This window comes from Akebia trifoliata, chromosome 12, assembly GCF_017979445.1.
Source record: "Akebia trifoliata isolate Shusen 1 chromosome 12, ASM1797944v1, whole genome shotgun sequence".
Lineage (NCBI taxonomy): Eukaryota > Viridiplantae > Streptophyta > Magnoliopsida > Ranunculales > Lardizabalaceae > Akebia > Akebia trifoliata.
In genome coordinates this window covers 32,130,385-32,145,962 of record NC_141386.1, presented here as the reverse complement: position 1 = coordinate 32,145,962, position 15,578 = coordinate 32,130,385, and the positions used below count along the sequence as shown (strand labels likewise).

The window sequence follows — 15,578 nt, the reverse complement described above, 5'->3', positions numbered from 1 at the left end:
CAAATTAATATACAGTACAACAAGACTGTAGAGACAAACAAAGGAAAATCATGATCCATGAAGGGGCACTGTCATTATAAGCTCAAAACATCATAAGCTTATCATGTTCCAGTCTAAACAGACAATCAAATTAGATGAGATTTTTTTCGGGTGTCATCGCCATCTTAGTAAAGCAAACAGTAAGCGCAAGGGTTGCCATGAAACCTTGAGTTTCTTTTTAACAAGACCTTGACTATTTTGAATCAAATAGGGTGGGACATCAGACATGTCTTCAGAGAAGCTAATAACACAGCTGATGCTCTAGCCACCTTCACCTCTTCAACGTTTTCCACTTTTATTTTTCATAATGTTCTTGATTTCCCTTTGTTAGCCTGAAAGGCGTTTGCTGGTGATCAATTGGGTCTCCCGAACCCCAGGCGTTTGTAAGTTTCTCTTCTTTCTGTTCTTAATACAATACCTTGCTTGCTTAGCAAAAAAGAAAAAAATTTGGTAAAGTTGATCCGTAATGAGTAGAGGTGCTAACTCAACAATTGATGAGGAAAAGGATTAGAAATTATGAAGAAATTTGCACTTCCTTCTTATTTTATAGAAAGGAACTAATTAATTCTTATTAACAGAATCTGACTCGTTGCTTGGACTAAATCCATCAATTTGTGTTGTAGTGCAGATGCATGATGCTTGCCAAATTGCTGAACTGTATGTAATCTTGCAAAAATTAGGAGCTATTATTAGCTGTAGAAGTTACATGAAACCCTAACCCTAGAAAACAGGGAAGAGCCCATTGATAGAATTATAGTAACATCAGACTGAATAGTGTAAAATGACCTTGTATTGACTTTAGTTGAAACACAGTTGACTACACCAAGTCCTCCTTCTACCAATACTTCCAGCAATCTTGAGAGAGGCACCACCACCCCATCCCTCATGAAGCTGCTACTTATCACAACCTTTACATTGGACCGGCATGGCTGAACCATCACAAAGTCAGAAGAACATAAACAAGATCAGAAATGCTGGAATTTGACAATCTCTTCATCTGATCTCTTTTGTTATCCAACTCTGATATTCTTCTGTAAGAACCTTATATAAGTAAGCGCTTCGTCTATATGATCAAACCGTTCATAAGATAAGCCTAAACTTACAGATCTAACAAAATTCAGTTGATTAAAACATCAAAAAGTGCATAAAAGATGGTGTAAACCTTACGATATTCAAGAGGGAGGATAGATCGAAGTGAGGAGTAAAGGGTAGCCATTTATTGTCTTCTTTGCCACTCTATTTCTGTATGTTGAATCTTCTTATTCTCATGGGTTTTATGAACATATATATACCTATTAAGTGGCTTTCAAACATGTGATAAAAAATGCTTGTATATGATTGAATTCTTCAATCAGGCTAATTTTTGGTGTTTAGATCGAACAAGAGATTAGAAAAATTCATTGATGAGTAAGAATGTAAGATCAAGAGACTGTGCCACGTAGAAATTAGAGGTGACCTGGAGGTTGGTGGCTTCCAACTCCCTGGAGTGCAGGATCTGCACTTTTTCTAATACTGTACATTTTATACAAGATGGGAACTTGAACTGCGTTCACACTTAGTAGACCATCATTTGACCTCATTGCATGATTGCAAGCATTCACATTTTAATAATCATTTCTTTACCCACCAAGTCTCCATATTATGATGTTTGAGATTATGTTAACAAATTACATAAAAATCTTATTTCTCTTATGTATTCATAGGCAATTAATATAATTAAATATTGTGTATTATTATTTACAGGACAGGCAATATTGTTATAAGACAAAATTACAAAATCTATCTGAAACATTAAAAATACCAAAAAAAAAAAAAAAAAAGGTTAAAAACACATTAGATATCCATTTAAAGATATCTATGAAGGGCTGTTTGGTGCTAGCTAATTGTGGGTTGTAAAATATCATTAGAAGAGCAACATTGGTGATACTAGTCAAACCACAGCAATTATAAAAGAATTGCAACCAAGCAATATTGGAGAGGGGATGAGTAGAAATGTAACTCAGCCATTGAAAAAAAATGGAATCATAATTGTCCTTTTCAAGAACTAATATAAGAAAATCAATTGTGAAAGATAAAACTGTATTGTTTATAATGTAGGGCAAAAGAATTTTCTTCTACTGGAAATTTTTTAATTATTGTTGAGGCATGATATATCTCTCATGAGCTTGCATGTATTATATTTGATATGTTTCTTGTAATTACACTCGTGTGTAGCTCATTTTTTGAATAATTGCTGAGGCCATCTATAAAATAATCAAGTTCATATTTGAAATGGATTAGAAGGATTGTATAAAGTTGATGCACAATAAACATGTAGACAATGCTCCAAAGACACTCCAAGCCCTATAATATTTTGAACTTGGTGCACCCATGGTCCCATTCCCCCAACTGCTCTGGTTACTAAGACCATGTCTTCTTAGAGGGAGAATACTGTAACAAATTAATATATGTCCCAGTCCAACGCAAGTTATCAAATTTTGACTTTAATGCTTATTTCAGATAGTTTTGGAAATGAATTAATTTCGTAATAATATTTTAGTCAGTTAAAAATTTAATAGAATATGTAAAATAGAAGTTCACACGTATAAATTGCGTAAACTTGAGAAAATTCTTCTCGAAGACTTGACTTGTAATTATGTAAGAAAGAGAAGAATTAATAAAAAGGGAGGACCCCTCTAACCCCAGCTTACCGATAAAAAAAAAAGCGTATACTTGCCATTTTATTTCGAGAGCAAACAAAATGAATGTCTATGATGCCAGACGAGGGCTTGTCTGATCCTCAGCTTCTATGTATGGACATTAGACACTGAATCAATTTTCACAGCCTTTTAGAAAAGTATGAGCATCTGCTTAGCAACATAGTTTGTTTAGCAACTTCAAAACAAATTATATATTCTGCTTCCATAGTAGATCATGATCTCCATGACCGCTTCAAGATTTTTCAAGAAATGGCACCAGTATACTAAACCAGTTATTCGGTTGACCTGATAATCCATCTAATCTCAACCTGAATAACCGATTGCATAGTTCCCGAAATTCCTTAGAATAACATGAAGTGTTTAGTAGTTATAATAATTCTGTCGAGTTTAGTCCCACTTTGGACACTCATTGCCTCGTCTCTCCTTTTATAAGCTCATGGGCCTCTCCACTCATGGCTAATTAGTTTTGAGTTGAACCCCCAAACCCCCAAGTTTATCAAATTCTCTTATATTAAGCTTGATAATGCTAAGACCCACTAGACCTTTCCAATTGAATTTTCTGATTATATGCCCTTTTGGAGATTAACCCATCATATATGTTAGTGGGTACATAATTGTTAATTTTCTCACAAAGATAACTGAAGAGTCTATGTCATTTTTTTTCTTCTTTTGTAACTTCAAATCAATTTTGGACTATCTTTCTTTCAAGTATTTCGACTTGTAATAGTGATCAGGCACATATCTTTAGGTATAATTAGCAATCTTACAAATTTTCTTTTACAGCATACTGTTGAAATAATAAACTTGATTTATCATAGTTTGTCTCTAGAGTTTCTAGAATTTTCTTGTAATTGCTAGAGTTTCTAGAATTATCTTGTAATTGCTAGAGTTTCTAGAATTTTCTTTTATTTACTAGAGTCACTAGAAATACTCTTGTATTTTCTAGAAACACTCATTTATTAATTGGTATATAGGAAGTATCTAGAATAATCTAAGTTATTTTATGGTGTATCTAGAATTGTCCATAGAGTCCTATAAATAGAGATGTTCTCCCACCATTTTGTATAATCCAAAAAGATCAAGTTGAGTTCAATAATAAAAAAACCTCTTCCATCCAAAATTATTCTCTCCAATTTTCTCTTTAATTCCCAACAAAGTGGTATCAGAGCAGCCAGGTTCGTGAAGAAAAATGGCAAGTGGAGGAATGGTCCCCTTCCAAGTTCCAATGCTCACCAAGAGCAACTATGACAATTGGAGTATCAAGATGAAGGCGCTACTAGGAGCTCAAGATGTGTGGGAAGTTGTCGAGAAAGGCCATAAGGAGCAAGACGATGTTGCTCTTTCCCAAACCCAACGGGAAGCCTTGAGGGATTCAAGAAAGAGAGACAAGAAAGCTCTCTATCTCATCTATCAAGCAGTAGATGAAGATGCATTCGAGAAGATCTCAAATGCAACTACGGCCAAAGAAGCGTGGGAGAAGCTTCAAACTTGCAACAAAGGAGTCGAGCAAGTTAAAAAGATTCGTCTTCAAACTCTTAGAGGTGAGTTTGAACTTTTATTCATGGAGGAATCTGAATTAATTTCTGATTATTTTGCTAGAGTATTGGCCATTGTTAATCAACTAAGAAGAAATGGTGAAGATATTAGTGAAGTGAAAGTTATGGAGAAAATTCTTCGTACTTTGAATCCAAATTTTGAATTCATTGCTACGAACATTGAAGAAAATAAAAATTTAGAAACCATGACCGTTGAGCAACTCATGGGTTCTTTACAAGCCTATGAGGAAAAACAAAAAAGAAAAAAGAAGCAAAAGGAGACTATAGAGCAACTACTACAACTCAACTTGAAGGAAGAAAATTTTGGAAATAATAGAAATCAAAGAGGAAGAGGACGTGGCCAAGGACGTGGACGTGGACGAGGAAGAGAAGGAAGGGGCGGCTTCAACAACAACTTCAACAATTCCAACAACTCTAATTACTTCAACAACGGAGAAAGAAGTCGAAATCCACAAGCAACAAGAGGGCACGGAAGAAGAAACAACTCATGGTCAAGGAACGACAAATCTCACATCAAATGCTATAATTGCAATAAGTTCGGTCACTATGCCTCCGAGTGTAGATTGCCAAGCAAGGTCGAAGAAAAGGCCAATTTCATCGAAGATAAAGGTAGAGAAGAAGGTACGTTGCTGCTAGCTTGCAAAGACAAAGATGAAGGCCAAGAAAATAGATGGTATCTTGACACCGGCGCTAGCAATCACATGTGTGGACAAAGAAAAATGTTCGTGGAGCTCAATGAAGCGGTAAGAGGGAATGTCTCCTTTGGAGATGAATCAAAAATACCCGTGGAAGGCAAAGGTAAAATTCTCATACGCTTAAAAAATGGAGGCCATCAATTCATCTCAAATGTTTATTTTGTGCCCAACATGAAGAATAATATTTTGAGTTTGGGTCAATTGCTAGAGAAAGGGTATGATATTCACTTAAAAGAAAATAACCTTTTCTTAAGAGACAGTAAAAGTAATTTGATTGCCAAGGTGCCCATGTCAAAAAATAGAATGTTCCTCTTGAACATTCAATACGATGTTCCAATGTGTCTAAAAGCTTGCTATAATGACTCATCATGGCTATGGCATTTACGCTTTGGACACCTCAATTTTGGCGGGCTCGAACTTTTGGAAAAGAAGGAGATGGTGAGAGGTCTACCATGCATCAACCAACCCGATCAGCTTTGCGAAGGATGTTTGCTTGGGAAGCAATCCCGGAGAAGCTTTCCGAAGGAGTCATCATCAAGAGCTACAAAGCCGCTCGAGCTCGTACACACCGATGTTTGTGGACCAATTAAACCAAACTCTTTTGGTAAGAGCAAATACTTTCTCCTTTTCATTGATGATTTTTCAAGGAAAACGTGGGCTTATTTCCTAAAGGAGAAGTCGGAGGTGTTCGAGAATTTCAAGAAGTTCAAAGCCCTTGTTGAGAAAGAAAGCGGTCTTGCGATTAAGGCCATGAGATCTGATCGAGGAGGAGAATTCACATCAAACGAGTTTCAAAAGTACTGCGAAGATCATGGAATTCGTCGTCCCTTAACGGTGCCGAGATCCCCCCAACAAAATGGAGTGGCGGAGAGGAAGAATCGAACCATACTCAACATGGCTCGTAGCATGCTCAAAAGCAAAAGAATGCCCAAGGAGTTTTGGGCCGAAGCGGTGGCTTGTGCAGTCTACTTGGCAAATCGCTCTCCAACAAGAAGTGTGTATGAGAAGACACCACAAGAAGCATGGAGTGGAAGAAAGCCCGGAATTTCTCACCTCAAAGTCTTTGGAAGTGTTGCTTATGTTCATGTGCCTGATGAAAAGAGAACCAAGCTCGACGACAAAAGTGAGAAGTACGTATTCATTGGCTATGACTCAAGATCCAAAGGCTACAAGTTGTACAACCCAATTACCGGCAAAATTCTCATTAGTCGTGATGTAGAGTTCAATGAAGAAGATTCTTGGGATTGGAACACACAAGAAGACGAGTATGATTTTCTTCCTTACTTTGAAGAAGAAGAAGAAATGGAGCAACCAAGGATGGAAGAGACAAGACAAGAACTTCGAGAGCCTACTACTCCACCGATCTCACCAACCGGAAACCTGCATGAAGATTCGTCATCAAGTGAAAGTTCTAATGAGAAGACGCCACGCTTAAGAAGCTTACAAGAACTTTATGAGGTAACCGAAAATCAAAATGATATCACTCTTTTGTGTCTCTTTGGTGATTGTGAACCTCTAAGCTACCAAGAAGCGGTAGAAAACAAGAAATGGAAAGACGCTATGGATGAAGAAATCAATTCAATCACAAAGAACAACACATGGGAGCTAGCTACACTTCCACAAGGACACAAAGCGATCGGAGTAAAATGGGTGTACAAGACGAAGAAGAATGCTAAAGGAGACGTGGAGAGATACAAAGCAAGATTAGTGGCTAAAGGCTATAGTCAAAGAGAAGGCATTGACTATGATGAGGTATTTGCTCCTGTTGCTCGTCTTGAAACCGTTAGATTAATAATTTCTTTGGCAGCCCAAAATAGATGGAAGATCTACCAAATGGATGTAAAGTCCGCCTTCTTAAATGGTTTCCTTGAAGAAGAAGTCTACATCGAGCAACCATTGGGCTATGAAGTAAAAGGACATGAAGATAAAGTTTTGAGGTTGAAGAAGGCTTTATATGGCCTAAAGCAAGCGCCGAGAGCTTGGAATACTCGAATTGACAAGTACTTTCAAGATAAGAATTTCACCAAGTGTCCATATGAGCATGCACTCTATATCAAAGTTAAAAATGGAGATATTTTGATTGTATGCTTGTATGTGGATGACTTGATCTTCACAGGTAGCAACCCGAGTATGTTTGAGGAGTTCAAGAAAGAAATGGCGAAAGAGTTCGAGATGACAGACCTTGGGCTCATGTCTTACTACCTCGGCATTGAAGTAAAGCAAAAGGACAAAGGCATCTTCATTACTCAAGAAGGCTATGCTAAGGAAGTGCTTAAGAAGTTCAAGATGAATGACTCTAATCCAGTTGGCACGCCGATGGAATGTGGAATCAAGTTGTCAAAGCATGATGAAGGAGAAAAGGTGGACCCAACTCTCTATAAAAGTCTTATTGGAAGTTTGCGCTACCTAACTTGTACTAGGCCGGATATTCTCTATGCCGTTGGAATCGTTAGTCGCTACCTGGAAGCTCCAACAACAACCCATTTCAAGACTGCAAAGAGAATACTTCGGTACATCAAAGGTACAACCAACTATGGCTTGTTTTATTCATCTTCTAACAATTATGAGATAGTTGGATATAGTGATAGCGATTGGGGTGGAGACTTGGATGATAGAAAGAGCACCACCGGATTTGTGTTCTTTATGGGAAACACTGCTTTCACTTGGATGTCAAAGAAGCAACCAATCGTCACACTATCAACTTGTGAAGCCGAATATGTTGCTGCAACATCATGTGTTTGTCATGCTATCTGGCTAAGAAACTTGTTGAAAGAATTGAATTTACCACAAGAAAAGCCTGTCGAGATTCGTGTTGACAACAAGTCAGCACTCGCACTAGCAAAGAATCCTGTCTTTCATGAAAGAAGTAAGCATATCGACACTCGTTATCATTATATACGAGAATGCATTGGAAGAAAGGAAGTAAGGTTGGAATTCGTAAAATCTCAAGATCAAGTAGCAGACATATTTACCAAGCCACTCAAGAGAGAAGCTTTTACCAAATTACAAGGTATTCTTGGAGTCACAAATCAAGTTTAAGGGGGGGTGTTGAAATAATAAACTTGATTTATCATAGTTTGTCTCTAGAGTTTCTAGAATTTTCTTGTAATTGCTAGAGTTTCTAGAATTATCTTGTAATTGCTAGAGTTTCTAGAATTTTCTTTTATTTACTAGAGTCACTAGAAATACTCTTGTATTTTCTAGAAACACTCATTTATTAATTGGTATATAGGAAGTATCTAGAATAATCTAAGTTATTTTATGGTGTATCTAGAATTGTCCATAGAGTCCTATAAATAGAGATGTTCTCCCACCATTTTGTATCATCCAAAAAAGATCAAGTTGAGTTCAATAATAAAAAACCTCTTCCATCCAAAATTATTCTCTCCAATTTTCTCTTTAATTCCCAACACATACGTCTTTCAAAGATGTTTCTTGGTACAACCATCAGGAGACTCTTATTGTCCTTAATTAATGTTATCAGAGGTACCAACAAGCTCTAGAATGTCATTCTTAGTTTCAGGTTAGATCAAAATTAATGTAATAGCTCTATATGTCCTACTGGCTTTTCCACCTCCTGTAATTAATTAATGGAATAACTAGCAATAGAATGAGGTTGATTGAAGGTCATACCTCTAGGGGCCAGGAACTCGTAGTTTTTACCAATATCATAAGTATAACTACATATTTTTGATAGCTAGACATATTCAAATTGAATAACTATATCACAAAACATACAATCCCATAATGGATGAAAATAACAAATCAAAACCATCCACAAGGATCCAAATAATTTTAAGAAGTAAAACGGTTTAATACTATGAAGGTATAATGTGGCATTGGACTTTCCAAAACATACACACAAAACACACAGACACGCACACAATAGTACGTATGTAGCTAGGACCAATAAATACACTAGACAATGATAATGTAGTAAATAACGAGTTCTAATTTTTCTTTATCAGTATACATAAATTAACAAAAGAGTCCTGATAATATGACTCAGTCAGGTGGCATACTCAATTGACTCTCTGACGTGGACAAGTTCAGGAACCGTAGATCTGTATGCCATGAGATACACAGTTCCCTCAGGATACACTTTTTTATGGTGATGTGAAATCATGTATCCTGAGGCGTACAGATCTATGGTTCCCAAACTTGTCACGTTAGGGAGTCGATTGAGTATGCCACCTGGCAAATCATATTATCATGACTCTTAACAAAAAGAGGGAGAAAAAAAATCAAATGGAGGACAAGGAACCTACCTAACAAGCAACATAAAACAAAGGAAAAGCAGAACAACAAAAGCAAGCATGACAACTACATTGCTCGTCATCACCAGAAGCAACTTTATTTAAGTGATCTCTTGAAAAGTTTAGATGAAGTAATAGTTTAAATTGGACAGTTAAGATTCTGTACAAGTCATCATTTCATGACGTTTTCGAAAGCCATCATACACTATAATCTTTAGATCTAGAACTAAACCCTAGAACAAGTCTTCTGCAAGAGGAGAAGTGGGGAGTATTCACTTCAAACATGTAGGTTGCCTAAGAGGGGATGAGGTTTGCTAGTAATACAGTACACTTGGGTGCTCACCAGGCCCACAAGGTTACTAGTCTCCTTAGCTTAAGCAATTTATCAATCACAAGAAACTTAGTAAATTTCATACTGAATCATAACTGCCAAAATCATCTTGCAATAAGAAAATCCATGAGTCCAACAATTACAGAAGTAATATCTTAGCTTGCAGTTGTTCATCAACGCTAAACCCTTGATCCAAAAATATGGTTGATTGGCTGAATGAATCCTGTTCCGAGCATTCAATTTTGTCTAAAGCCATCTTTTATGTTACCTCAATTGTGTTCATGTTAGCTTTAACTACTACTTGCAAAATGTCATTATCAAATAAATATACACTAAAAAGAAAAAAATTACACATTCAAAGCTTTGTCCACAATATCCAGCATTATATGGATATAAGGGGTGTACAGGTGCATTGAGGGGTGCAATAATGTGAAACTTACAACAAATGAACTATCCCAACTGATAAAAATAGGAAGTTCTGATAAACAATATTCATGCATGTGTGGGAACCTTTCAATGTGAAAATTTCTCTCTCACAAGGACTGTAATCCTTCACAAAGAGGTGTTGATTCTTTTACTTAACCAAATAATGAGACATGCACTTATACCATGTGATAAAACTAAGAACTATATAAAATCATCAAAAAAGATCAAGTAGAAAAAGAAGCACATGGAGACCAAAATAAGAGTAAAAGATGAGACTTTATTACAATATTGAATCCCACCTTCTTTACCACATCAAATCCTCTTCAAACCATTGGCTCCATACACCTTGAAAAATGATTCAAACCTAAATCTAACTCAATTAAGACTCAATAGAACTTACTATTTCATGGGTAACTCAAGCACTCCATTAGACTTGAACTATCTTAATAATTCGTTACTCTAATCATGTAATTTTGATAGCTTTGTATAGTTTGTAACTCTCTTTGATAGCAAAGAGTTGTGTTAAGGGGGATAGACTCGCTCTTCTGTTAATTTGAGATGTAATCTAATGGTATTTCCTCTTCCTGTACACTCTGCATAATAGTAATACAATCCTTGCTTATTCAGTAAAAAATAAATAAAAAATCCAAATTCTGCAGTTCATTTCTAACAAGTGATACTTCTATTGAAATTAGAAAGTTGACCAATTTTTAATATTTCTAAGTATATATGAATTTTTTACTACTCATGTAAATGGCAAGTCAATTAGTGAACATGCTCTTCGGCTCCAGCTACTTCTAGGCATTCACCCATCAATAAATTAACAATCAGGAAATAAAATTCAAAGTGTAAATCCTTCATAAGAGAAGGGAAGATATGTAACTATAGAACCAATTCTAAGAACAGCTCAAGAGGAGTTTGGATTGATTACAATCATTTAGTCTATTACATTAGTAAGTGTTAAGAGGAATGACAAACTTAAAAACATGGAAAGTACATTTAACATGCATCAATCTAATTTAGCTTTGTGCTGGATATTTTAGATTGTTTTGCCTAATTATAACTCATACTCTGTTGTCTATTATATTAAAGCGGTCTATTAAAAAAATGTGCATGAGATACACCAAATCAATTTTATTGTATATAATCGAAATAGGAAAATTGTATCTTATGGTCTATGAGACTATTTAAGATTATCTTATAACTAGAAATATTAATTAACTAGGTACTTAGAATCTTTCTAATTAAAGAACCTTTCTGTATTTCGGGTTGATGTAACCCACTATAAAAATCCCATTAGGGCTCATGTAATGATCAACTAATCTAATAGAAGTTATGCTGAAGAAATGTCATTACAAGAATCTTTGGTGAGTTTATATAGAAAATTACAATAGTAGAAAATAAAAGAAAACCATACCTAACCTTAATTTTCCTAATTTAGACAAGATAATCCTAACTTTATAAATACATTTCCTAATATATACCACAACCTCTCATGCATCACACTTGCCACTTGTGATGAGATCATGGTAATGTTTTGGTTAAGGAAAAAATTGATACCCTATCAGCTATTACATTCCAAAACATTCCTTTACAATCTTATACATTCACCAAACATTCAATCTTTCACATTCTGATGATTTGAACCATAAATGAGATGAGATATACACCAAATATGATTCAGTGTATCTCATCTTTCATATTATATTGCATCCTATATATACTCATTACCATCCCACAATTGAATGGACCTTTGAAAAAAGGAAAATACAATTGTTTAAATGTAATATTAATCCTTGATCTTGTGATGTGAATTATTGATGAATGGCTGATTAATAGAAAGTCAATAGAAATAAGAAATTTTGTATTCAACCATAATCCAAGTTACCCACTAAATGAATCAGTAATTCTACTAGCTGATCAATTACAAGGTTGTTTGAGAGCATGGAAATCACTGAAACAAAGTAATATTGATAGGGACAAAAATCAAATCGGCAAATAAAAGAAGTGTCACTTAGCTAAGTGGTAAGATATGTGGAAAGTTGTTCCAACATCCTTGGTTCAAACCCACTTGAACCTATACTTCTTCACCTATAAAAATGAAAAAAAAAATAATCGGCAACTAAATCGAATTAACTCACTCAATAGGGGAGTTTTCCTTAATAATTGGTTTATTTCATAACATTGCTTAAACTTCCTAAAGCTAATTATATATTGTTGAAATAATAAACTTGATTTATTATAGGTTGTCTCTAAAGTTTCTAGAATTTTCTTGTAATTGCTAAAGTTTCTAGAATTTTCATTTATTTACTAGAGTCTCTAGAAATACTCTTGTATTTTCTAGAACACTCATTTATTAATTGGTATATAGGAAGTATCTAGAATAATCTAAGTCATTTAATGGTGTATCTAGAATTGTCTATAAAGTCCTATAAATAGAGATGTTCTCCCATCATTTGGTATCAAAAAAAAAAAATCAAGTTGAGTTCAATAATAAAAACCTCTTCCATCCAAAAATATTCTCTCCAATCTTCTCTTTAATTCTCAACAAAGTAGTATCAGAGCAACCAGGTTCGAGAAGAAAAATAGCAAGTGGAGGAATGGTCCCCTTCAAAGTTCCAATGCTCACCAAGAGCAACTATGACAATTGGAGTATTAAGATGAAGGCGTTACTAGGAGCTCAAGATGTGTGGGAAGTTGTTGAGAAAGGCCATAAGGAGCAAGACGATGTTGCTCTTTCCCAAATCCAGCGGGAAGCCTTAAGGGATTCAAGAAAGAAAGACAAGAAAGCTCTCTATCTCATCTATCAAGTAGTAGATGAAGATACATTCGAGAAGATCTCAAATGCAACTACGACCAAAGAAGCGTGGGAGAAGCTTCAAACTTGCAACAAAGGAGTCGAACAAGTTAAAAAGATTAGTCTTCAAACTCTTAGAGGTGACTTTGAACTTTTATTCATGGAGGAATCTGAATTAATTTCTAATTATTTTGTTAGAGTATTGGCCATTGTTAATCAATTAAGAAGAAATGGTGAAGATATTAGTGAAGTGAAAGTTAAGGAGAAAATTCTTCGTACTCTGAATCCAAATTTTGAATTCATTACTATGAACATTGAAGAAAATAAAAATTTAGAAACCATGATCGTTGAACAACTTATGGGTTCTTTACAAGCCTATGAGGAAAAACAAAAGAGGAAAAAGAAGCAAAAAGAGACTATAGAACAACTACTACAACTCAACTTGAAGGAAATTTTTTTTGGAAATAATAGAAATCAAAGAAGAAGAGGACGTGGCCAAGGACATGGACGTGGACGAGGAAGAGAAGGAAGGGGCTGCTTCAACAATAACTTCAACAATTCCAACAACTCTAATAACTTCAACAACGGAGAAAGAAGTCGAAATCCACAAGCAACAAGAGGGCATAGAAGAAGCAACTCATGGTCAAGGAACGATAAATCTCACATCAAAAGCTATAATTACAATACGTTCGGTCAGTATGCCTCTGAGTGTAGATCGCCAAGCAAGGTCGAAGAAAATGTCAATTTCATCGAAGATAAAGGTAAAGAAGAAGGTATGTTGCTGCTAGCTTGCAAAAACAAAGATGAAGGCCAAGAAAATAGATGGTATCTTGACACCGGCGCTAGCAATCACATGTGTGGACAAAGAAAAATGTTCGTGGAGCTCAATGATGTGGTAAGAGGAAATGTCTCCTTTGGAGATGAATCAAAAATACCCGTGGAAGGCAAAGGTAAAATTCTCATACGCTTAAAAAATGGAGGCCATCAATTCATCTCAAATGTCTATTTTGTACCCAACATGAAGAATAATATTTTGAGTTTGGGTCAATTGCTAGAGAAAGGGTACGATATTCACTTAAAAAAAAACCTTTTCTTAAGAGACAATAAAAGTAATTTGATTGCCAAGGTGCCCATGTCAAAAAATAGAATGTTCCTCTTGAGCATCCAATACGATGTTCCAATGTGTCTAAAGGCTTGCTATAATGATTCATCATGGCTATGGCATTTACGCTTTGGACACCTCAATTTTGACGGGCTCGAACTTTTGGAAAAGAAGGAGATGGTGAGAGGTCTACCATGCATCAACCAACCTGATCAACTTTGCGAAGGATGTTTGCTTGGGAAGCAATCCCGGAGAAGCTTTCCGAAGGAATCATCATCAAGAGCTACAAAGTCGCTCGAGCTCGTACACACCGATGTTTGTGGACCAATTAAACCAAACTCTTTTGGTAAGAGCAAATACTTTATCCTTTTCATTGATGATTTTTCAAGGAAAACGTGGGCTATTTCCTAAAGGAGAAGTCGGAGGCGTTCGAGAATTTCAAGAAGTTCAAAGCCCTTGTTGAAAAAGAAAGTAGTCTTGCTATTAAGGCAATGAGATCTGACCGAGGAGGAGAATTCACATCAAACGAGTTCCAAAAGTACTGCGAAGATCATGGAATTCGTCGTCCCTTAACGGTGCCGAGATCCCCCCAACAAAATGGAGTGGCGGATAGGAATAATCGAACCATACTCAACATGGCTCGCAGCATGTTGAAGAGCAAAAGAATGTCCAAGGAGTTTTGGGCCGAAGCGGTGGCTTGTACAGTCTACTTGGCAAATCGCTCTCCAACAAGAAGTGTGTATGAGAAGATACCACAAGAAGTATGGAGTGGAAGAAAGCCCGGAATTTCTCACCTCAAAGTCTTTGGAAGCGTTGCTTATGTTCATGTGCCTGATGAAAAGATAACCAAGCTCGACGACAAAAGTGAAAAGTACGTATTCATTGGCTATGACTCAAGATCCAAAGGCTACAAGTTGTACAACCCAATTACCGATAAAATTCTCATTAGTCGTGATGTAGAGTTCAATGAAGAAGATTCTTGGGATTGGAACACACAAGAAGACGAGTATGATTTTCTTCCTTACTTTGAAGAAGAAGAAGAAATGGAGCAACCAAGGATGGAAGAGACAAGACAAGAACTTCAAGAGCCTACTACTCTACCAATCTCACCAACCGGAAACCTGCATGAAGATTCGTCATCAAGTGAAAGTTCTAATGAAAAGACGCCATGCTTAAGAAGCTTACAAGAACTTTATGACGTAACCGAAAATCAAAATAATATCACTCTTTTGTGTCTCTTTGGTGATTGTGAACCTCTAAGCTACTAAGAAGCGGTAGAAAACAAGAAATGGAGAGACGCTATGGATGAGAAATCAATTCAATCACAAAGAACAACACATGGGAGTTAGCTATACTTCCACAAGGACACAAAGCGATCGGAGTAAAATGGGTGTACAAGACAAAAAAGAATGTTAAAGGAGACGTGGAGAGATACAAAGCAAGATTGGTGGCTAAAGGCTATAGTCAAAGAGAAGGCATTGACTATGATGAGGTATTTGCTCCTGTTGCTCGTCTTGAAACCGTTAGATTAATAATTTCTTTGGCAGCCCAAAATAGATGGAAGATCTACCAAATGGATGTAAAGTCCGCCTTCTTAAATGATTTCCTTGAAGAAGAAGTCTACATCGAGCAACCATTGGGCTATGAAGTAAAAGGACATGAAGATAAAGTTTTGAG

General features: G+C 36.0%; 1 protein-coding gene and 1 pseudogene across 1 annotated transcript; one reads left to right on the top strand and one right to left on the bottom strand.

Moving 5' to 3' along the window:
* On the bottom strand, window positions 1-3,192 carry LOC147389584 (transcription factor bHLH120-like; annotated as a pseudogene).
* A 9,410-nt stretch (window positions 3,193-12,602) lies between these two features.
* Window positions 12,603-14,002, top strand: LOC147389583 (uncharacterized). Its single transcript, XM_086419780.1, has 2 exons — window positions 12,603-13,749; window positions 13,992-14,002. Exons 1-2 carry the CDS (start codon window positions 12,603-12,605, stop codon window positions 14,000-14,002), a joined length of 1,158 nt encoding a protein of 385 aa, XP_086275906.1.
* Window positions 14,003-15,578: the final 1,576 nt, after the last annotated feature.

Coding starts and splice junctions, on each gene's coding strand:
- LOC147389583 (XM_086419780.1), top strand. CDS start 12,603: ATGGTCCCCTTCAAAGTTCCAATGCTCACCAAGAGCAACTATGACAAT.